The sequence below is a fragment of the Cariama cristata genome, unplaced genomic scaffold (genome assembly GCF_000690535.1).
Source record: "Cariama cristata isolate BGI_N322 unplaced genomic scaffold, ASM69053v1 Scaffold35929, whole genome shotgun sequence".
Lineage (NCBI taxonomy): Eukaryota > Metazoa > Chordata > Aves > Cariamiformes > Cariamidae > Cariama > Cariama cristata.
This window is the reverse complement of record NW_009636925.1, coordinates 1-8,039: the sequence shown is the minus strand read 5'-3', so window position 1 is coordinate 8,039 and position 8,039 is coordinate 1. Positions and strand designations below refer to the sequence as shown.

General features: G+C 46.3%; 1 protein-coding gene across 1 annotated transcript; it reads left to right on the top strand.

Annotated features, from left to right (window-relative positions):
- The first annotated feature begins 670 nt into the window (after positions 1-670).
- On the top strand, positions 671-6,047 carry RPS10 (ribosomal protein S10). The gene is made up of 5 exons (XM_009708107.1): positions 671-827; positions 1,317-1,488; positions 4,862-4,939; positions 5,330-5,385; positions 5,959-6,047. The coding sequence occupies exons 1-5, from the start codon at positions 678-680 to the stop codon at positions 5,998-6,000; spliced, it is 498 nt and encodes a 165-aa protein (XP_009706409.1). The 5' UTR covers positions 671-677; the 3' UTR covers positions 6,001-6,047.
- Positions 6,048-8,039: the final 1,992 nt, after the last annotated feature.

The window sequence follows — 8,039 nt, the reverse complement described above, 5'->3', positions numbered from 1 at the left end:
CCGCTCAGCAGCTCCCTGTATGCCACCGTGCCCTGAGCTCCGGGAGCCCTGCACTTCCCTGCTGCTCGGGCCAGAGCGTCCTGGGCCCGGCGTGTCAGGAAGTATCGCCTGGAGTCGAGCGTCTCCTTCTTGGGGTGCGATGGCGGCAGCGCGGCTCTGGAGCACGCTTACGGGCCTCGGGTGTGCTCCCGTGTGAGCGACGTGTGCTGCCGGGCTGAGAGGGGAGTGTGAGAGGCTTCCCCAGTTCCCGAGTTAAGCATGAATTAACAACAGCAGCACAAGTGTCCTCAGGCCTCTGGCGCCAGTGCTAGAGCCAAAATATGCCTTACCCCAAGCTGTGTCTCTCCCCCACCTGCTTCAGCCCTTGTCTCTTGATTTGTCTCACGTTACGTAATTTACAGTCTTTAATATGGTGATGTGTTTTAATGTTAATGATCAAAAGTTTGGACGGCTCAGTTTTCTTTCACATGAAAACAGTGGGAAGGCATGCCCAGCAGCTCAGGTATTGAAAAGTAGTTCAGAAAGTTCTTACAGGAGACAGTAATCTGGGAGGTGTTATTTGAGCGTTAGGCTTTTCATATGAACTAGCACTGTTATTTTATTCATTCTGGTAGACTCCTGAATGCATTTATTTTAAATCAGCAGTGTTTACTGTCTGCCGCTTATCTCTTGTTTAGATGTTGATGCCCAAGAAGAACCGAATTGCCATCTACGAACTCCTTTTTAAGGAGGGAGTGATGGTGGCCAAGAAAGATGTCCACATGCCGAAGCACCCTGAGCTTGTTGACAAGAATGTGCCCAACCTCCATGTCATGAAAGCCATGCAGGTATGGAGGCGAGGGCGGGCTGTGAGGGCTGGGCTGCCAGTGGGCTGGGGTCTGGCCACCTGAGATTGTTGTGTACCTGTGAATAAACATTGTCAGCCGTTACAAATAAACATTGTTAGACGTTGCTTTGCATTTGCTGTTGCTTTTTTATTACAGTTATTTTACCATTTTCCTGTTTGCTATTTCCTCTTTGATGTATTGTTCTCCACAGACTGTAGAAGGTTATTCTTTTGTGGGTCCACAGCTCTAGCTCCATTTTTGAAGCTATGATACCTCTGTGTGTGGTAGCCTTGTATTTCCTCACAGAATGGGAATGATGCTGTAATTCTGTCCTGTGCATGCGAACTTTTTTCTGTTTCTAAATTTTTATTCTCCACATTCCCCTGATAAGCCCTTTTGTTCATAAAAAACATCTGGTGAGGGTATTGATCGGAGATGTTGGATGGTGATAAGGATTATATGTGAAGTAATTGAGAATTCTCTCTCTAGTCTCTGAAATCCCGTGGTTATGTGAAAGAGCAGTTTGCGTGGAGGCACTTCTACTGGTATCTGACCAATGAGGGTATCCAGTACCTGCGTGATTACCTTCACCTTCCCCCTGAGATTGTCCCTGCAACCTTGCGCCGGAGCCGCCCAGAGACTGGCAGACCACGGCCCAAAGGTAAGCAGTGGTTGAGAGATGACTGCTGAGTCAGCAGGAGGAGGCAGGGAAGGAGTTGAAGCATGTTGGTGCAGGTGTGGTGGACAGTCAGCTGAACGTCAGCTTCCAGAGCAGACTGATGTGAGTTGCTGTGAGTTTTGGATGTGTAAACATCAGTAAATCAAGGAGACGGGTGTAGATTTTATTGCTTATGTATTTGGCATTAGTCTGGTAGTCTGGTGGCCACTGGCCTACTGAAAAGTTGGAGAGAGCTAAAGAAAGCTGTGAGACTGACTGGGAGAAATGCTTTGAGTGTGGGACTTGGCCATCTCTGGTAACACAAGTGACTGGAATTATTGAGAGCAAAAACTGCAGGCTGTGGATCGAGGTACCGGTTGGTGCCCAGACATGGCTGAGGTCTGAGACAGGGGATGTCTCCAGCTGCCGGGGCTTTTCAAAAACTGTTCTTGTCTTTTGGGAAGAACCTGCAGCAATCACTGCGGTTCTCTATCAGGCAGGTACAAAGAACCTTGTCTCTGGCTGAGTTATCCTTAGAAGAACTGCCTGGGAGGCCGTTGTGTAAAAGTTGAGTGTCCTAGGCTATGATTGCCGAGGTAGGGAACAAACTTGAATTCGTGCGTAGCACATGGGCACAGGATTTGATGTCTGAAAGCGAAAGCTTAGCCCGGGTGCTGGATGTGCTTCACATGGGGGTTCAACCATGGTACCTGCAGTCAAGTTGGATATCCATGGTTCTGCCTTTATCATGTACAGTTAACGTGGTGTTGGGCGAGTCCCATTATTAAAGCTGCCTGCACTTTTTTAAAGATCTACAGCAAATACATGTGATACATTGGGCTTGAAGTTCTGACTTTTTTTCTTGGTGGGTTTTTCATACCCCAAAGTGAAGGAGGTGCTGGTCATGCAAACAGGTGTGCTGCTGATACCAACTTCTCAGATTGCCTGCAGCTGCCTCTGCACAGGTGCCTCCTGCAAAATGTGTTGTAGACCCACCTGCAGATGGCTGAAACTTATTTCCAGAAGGTACTCTTCTCCGGTTGCAAATAACAATATTAAATATGAAAGTTTGGGTTGCAAACCTGCCTCTCTAGTCCACACAAGGCAGAAGCTACATTTTTTCCTTGTGAATGCTTGGTATTGGCCAGTGAATGGCTTGTGAACCGTTTTGATACCCTTTGTGGTGGGCAAAGTCATAGAGTAGTGCAGTATAAATAAACTTGAGGTGGATGTGCTGAAGCCACCATGCGCCTCGGTTCAGTTCTGAAAAGGTTACTGTGTTCCAAGCTAATAATTCAGAATAGGAAGGATGGTTGCGTTCCTTATACATTTAGAAATGCTCTGCAAAATCCCTTCTGTTTAATTTTCCTGATTCTTGTCCAGTAGTAGAGAAGAAACACCACAATGCAGAACATGGATTATAAAATTGTCCAGAAGACCTTTGGTGAGATAAAAACTTCTGGAAACTTAGATAAAGGAAAGAGAAAATACTGCAGCCATGGTTGGCAGCACAGCCTTGCCAGGTCTGTAGGTGCAAGAAGTGTTTCTTCTCCCTCAAGGCCGGAGATGGTACGTCTGCCTGCCTTGTGTGGAGTTGCCTCTTGTGTTTACAAAGAATGATGTTATAGGATGTTGTCCTGCCCTTAAAGGACTCGCCCTCTGAAATGGGAGTCCTGCATGACAGACCTCTTTCTGGTAGATGGTGGGAGTCTATTCCTTCTGCTTCTGAGCTAGATCGATCCCATCAGCAAGTACTGGACACTGGGAACAGAGACTGTGCGCCTGGGGTGCTGAGGAGTTCACCTCCATTTTCTGCAACTTGTTTTTTAGCCTAACAAAACTGTAGCATAATCTGCTTCAAAGGAAAGAAGTGCATTGAAACTAGGAAGATGATGGTTTCTTTGATCTCTGAGTAGCTTTGGATGTTAGAAAATTTATTCTTTAGATGCTGTGTTTATCCAGCAAGCTAAAGAAACTGCATATCTAATGGGAGGGTGGGGTTTACAGTTCCTGGCTAAAATTTGCTCAGGGTTTCTGCAGCCAGGAAGCTTCACTCTGCAGCATCGCAGCCCTTTTCAGAGCAGTGACCTCATTCAGTCTGCACCTTGGCAGGGTTAGCTGGTAGGGCTGCACAAATTGTCTGTTTCTGTGCTGTTTCTCTGTGGATCACCTGCCTTAGGCTGCAGCAGACTCGGAGTTGCAGAGGTGTGTGTGGATGGTGGTGCAGAATCCAAGCTTATGGGTCTTGCTTGACCTCTTGGGGCCTTCTCTGGTACTTCGATGCAGTGCTGCTGACTTTCTGAAGTAAGGCTTGGTACAAAAGCTGGAACAGTTAGTCTAAAGCAGGTTTTAGACTGCTGGGTATTTGATAACTTGCAGTTTGTCTCTCTGTTACAGATGTAATTGAACTGTTAGAAATTACAGACAGACGGATCTGAAGTTTAAAAAAAAAATTCCATTGGCTAGGGGATGTGCTATGATGGCTTAATCTGACAGAAAGGAAAGACATAGAAGCACTTGTAGGATAAATTAATCTGTTTGCAAATCAGTGGGTAGTGTTTCTCTTTGTAATAAAGGCATCTATTATGGGAACTGTTTTTTGTAAGGGAAAACTAGTGCCTATAGTATAAATCCAGCCTGTAGAAGTGCATGATTGGTGTTTCTTGCAGTGTACTTGAGACTGCTAGTACACTGGTGTGCCAGGCAGCACCTGCCCGTAAATGTGTCTTACTGCCTGAGCGTGAAGGCCTTGGCCTGGTGCTGTGGGAGTGCATTTCATCTTTGATGCTCAAGGCGAACCCCATAAGGATGGCGCAAAGGTTGGCAGTTCCGCCACATCTGTTTCTTTCCTGCAAGTGTTCTGTCTGATATTAATCTGATGTTACATAGATAATCTGCTCTTAGTTTTATTAATCTATTCCATTGTGGAGGATTTGTGATACTGATAGTGTAGCTGTATTTTAGATTGGGATCAGAATGTCATGCAATTTGTGACTTAGCTATGAACAAGCTTGTTGGACGTGACAGATTCCCTGTATTTCTGATATTTTTATTTTTTTTAATTTTTTACTCTTGTTTGAAGGCCAGAAGGCTGTTGAGATGATGTTGCAAACCCATTTTTCACATTATTTAACTTCAACCCAAGCACAGGCTGGTGCACTTAGCAGGTTTCTCCCTTGAAGTTGAGTTTTCCTTATAATGTCACTTTTCTGTTTAGGTTTATATACACTGAGCTGTCCAAGGTGCAGCTCTGCCAGTAGATCCAGTGCTTAACTGGAGGGCTTTTTTCCTACCTTGAAATGCAAGGTCACCCATGGAATGAGTTCTTTGTGTCCTGGGTAAGCAGTGTATTTGATGTTGCTGTTTTCACTTTCAGGTCTGGAAGGTGAACGCCCTGCGCGTCTTACTCGGGGAGAAGCTGACAGGGACACGTACAGACGCAGTGCTGTTCCACGTGAGTGTCCATCGTGTTGCTCTGTGAATATCAGGCCGACCTTGCTCTTTGTGCAGCTTATCTCTTTGGGAGAATTGTCTTCAGTATTGGCCTCCTTTCAAGAAGAAAAGGGAAAAATTAGACTCTTGGTGTAGCTTAGGCATTTGCACAACGGTTCATCTGTATCTGCTTACAGATAGGAGTCCTTTGAATTTTGTCAAGCTGGACTGTGGGATTTTGTCTGGGGTGGGTTCAGTAACTTTCCAACAGTCTCAATAATAGCTATTTTACTTTGCTATGTTTAGCATCAGTTTTAGTCGTTTTTTGATTGTAAAGCTTTGATTCCAAGCAGGAGTACTGTACTTGGGGAGTGGATTCTTCAGTTAGTAATTCATTCTTCTCTCTCTTCAGCTGGCGCTGACAAGAAGGCTGAGGCTGGGGCTGGAGCAGCCCCTGAATTCCAGTTTGTGAGTATTTGCGTTTGAGATTTGTTTCCTTTTATTGAGGCTTTGATTAGGAGAAACTGGAGAGGTCGTATCTGCATGCTCTTCAGTGTGGTGCTTTGCAGGTTTGCCAGCTGGGGTTAGGGATTTGGCTCTGATTGTGTAAGAGAGGCTGGTGACTGTTACCCTTTATGCCCAGCTTGCTTGCTGCATTCGTGTTCGTGAAACTATGTGATGGCCTCACTGCTGTGATGGGAAGCCAGTGACACATTTGAGAAACCAGCTGAGCTCTCTGGTGGAAATGCATGATTTTATACTTCAGAAATAGAGGAGTTTTAGACATGATCCACAGAGCTGGCTAGCATGGGTTGATTTTGTTCTTAGTATTGCTCATCTGGTTCAACCTGTGTCAGGTAGCTAGTCTTAAACGGATCAGGGTTAGGCTATGCTTGGAGCAGGGGATGCTTATCAAAGCAGTGCAAAGTTGAGGAAAGACGGCTAGCTCTTTTATGATGTTGGTGGTTCTTGCTGCTGTGTATTTGCTGCTGTCACTTGCTTAATACGGTGACTTCTAATGCTCTTCCTTTTCTGTTGCAGAGAGGTGGATTTGGTCGTGGACGTGGTCAGCCTCCTCAGTAGAACTTCCTGCTCATGTTTTGTGTATAATAAAATAGGTGAAAATGCCACCTTGGTTGCATCACTGTGTCTTATTTAAGTGCATAAATCTAGAGCTCATGTAGCAGAGAGGTGACTCAAATCTTTGGCATGTGTAACAACAGTAGTGAAATAACTTGTGATTAGAAAACAGGTTATAGAAAAGGAACTTTGTAGGTTTGGTGGTTACTGACATAGGGTTTTGCTTGTGTGTAGAGGTGATTCTTAGGGAGGAATGGGGAGCCTTGGTTCATGGCAGTGCAGAAGTGCTGCAGGCAGTTTCTCTGCTCTGCCCAGGAAGACAGTCATTGCCAGTAATCGCCAGTAATGCAGTAAAGCTGGGCTGAGAGACAGTGCTGTTTTGCAGACAGAAAATTCAGCAAGTTGGGCTGTGTCAGCCTGAGGCCCTCTGTGAAGTGGACACAACCAGTGCAGGCAGGTGAGCATTTCCTTTATCCCAGTTCGGAAATCACTGGGTTAATGAACTGCAGCTTCAGAAAGGTGGGTGTTCTTGACAGCACCGGCTGCCTGGGGCTGAGCAGAGCTGGGGCGGGGAGGCGCGGGCCGGGTGCCCTGCGCTGTGCAGCTCGCCAGTAGATGTCACTCGCCAACCGATGATGGCATGATGCTGAATGAGAGCGGGGTTCTGTGGCCTGGTACCTGGTTATCCGCAGGGCAGCCTTAATAGCACAGAAGTGCTAGACACTAATGCAGGGGGAAAGGAGTTCCTTCCAGCCCTAGTTTGGGGTGAGGGAAATGGTGGGCATGAGATTATTATTTTTAATTTATGTATTTCTGAGGGAGTTGGCGCTGTAGGGAGAGACTAGGTGTTTCAAATCCTTGTTTTAACTGATCCATCTGCCTCCATTGAAGTTTGTAAGTTATGATTTAGCTAAACCTAATCCAGACTAACCTGCTGAATCCCAGGTGACTGGATTTAGCCAGAATGCACTTTATAGCCTAGCTTTTCATGGGAATATGTATTAAAGAAGCTGGGTTTTTTCAGCTTTGCTAGTGAGCTGGGTTGTCTAGGTCTGCTGGGGCTTTTTGTTCAAGTTTCTGCCTGTTTTATCCTACAGTGTAGCAGTAATGTTTACACTTGCTAACTATGCATTTATAGTTGTGGTTCTGTTTGGGAAGCAGTGTTGTGTTCAGCAAAACGTTTAGTTTCATGCAAAATTAAGCAGCTATTTCAAATCACTTGGAGTATTTCAGTGTATGGTAATTGGTGTGAAACGCTAAATATTTTCTTCTAAAAGAATGTTTGACTTACTAAAGGGAAGATTTAAAGGGAAGGTCCAGATGAGCAAGTAAAAATTGCTTTTGTTTTTGGGTGAAGAACCCCAGTCTAAACAGACTCTTCCACAAGGGAATTATTACCTACACATTTTTAATCTAGCAGTCTCCTAACCTGCCGGTCTGTCCTGCCTGGGATGGGAGCTCTGTGTGCCCGTATGAGGCAGAGAGCGGATCCCATCTTCATCTTCTCAAAGCTTTTTAGCATTCAGCTGCCTGAGCTGATGGAAGGTGTCTGAGAGGCACGGCTGTTAATGGTGTCTCCTTTCTGGCTGATGCTTCCACTGGATGCTCCCTCGTGGGATCCACGCCTGGCAAAGAGCCTTTTATTCCACCCAGGTGGAATATCATCAGAAGATGATAAAGGCTTCTTGGCTTACCCTCCATTTTCGACTGTCTCCTGCTGTGGAGACCAGGCTGCTGATGCCAAGCCAGCGCTGGGCAAATACCACTGGGAGAGGCACTTGACCCTTTGCCAGGGTTTTCCTCCTGGGGGAACACGCAGAATCGGGGCCGGTGAGTCCGTGTGGGGCTGTGGTGTACGGTGCCCCCCCTCCACTTGGGACCGCTGTACAAACCAGCCAAGCCCCGAGTGTGAGCAAAGCGCAGCTGTCGTTGCAGTGGGGCCATGCTGATGTTAGCCGCTCCTGGGGTGTGATTTTTTTGGGGCTTACAGGCTGCCCGGTGAAATTGTGCTCTTGGACTGAAACCTAAAAATGCCCACGAAA

What these genes read in the sequence shown, in the direction of transcription:
- RPS10 (XM_009708107.1), top strand. Translation starts at nt 678, where the DNA reads ATGTTGATGCCCAAGAAGAACCGAATTGCCATCTACGAACTCCTTTTT. An exon ending in ATGTCATGAAAGCCATGCAG is followed by an intron (nt 828 to 1,316) that starts GTATGGAGGCGA and finishes TTCTCTCTCTAG; the next exon opens with TCTCTGAAATCCCGTGGTTA. An exon ending in CAGCCCCTGAATTCCAGTTT is followed by an intron (nt 5,386 to 5,958) that starts GTGAGTATTTGC and finishes TTTCTGTTGCAG; the next exon opens with AGAGGTGGATTTGGTCGTGG.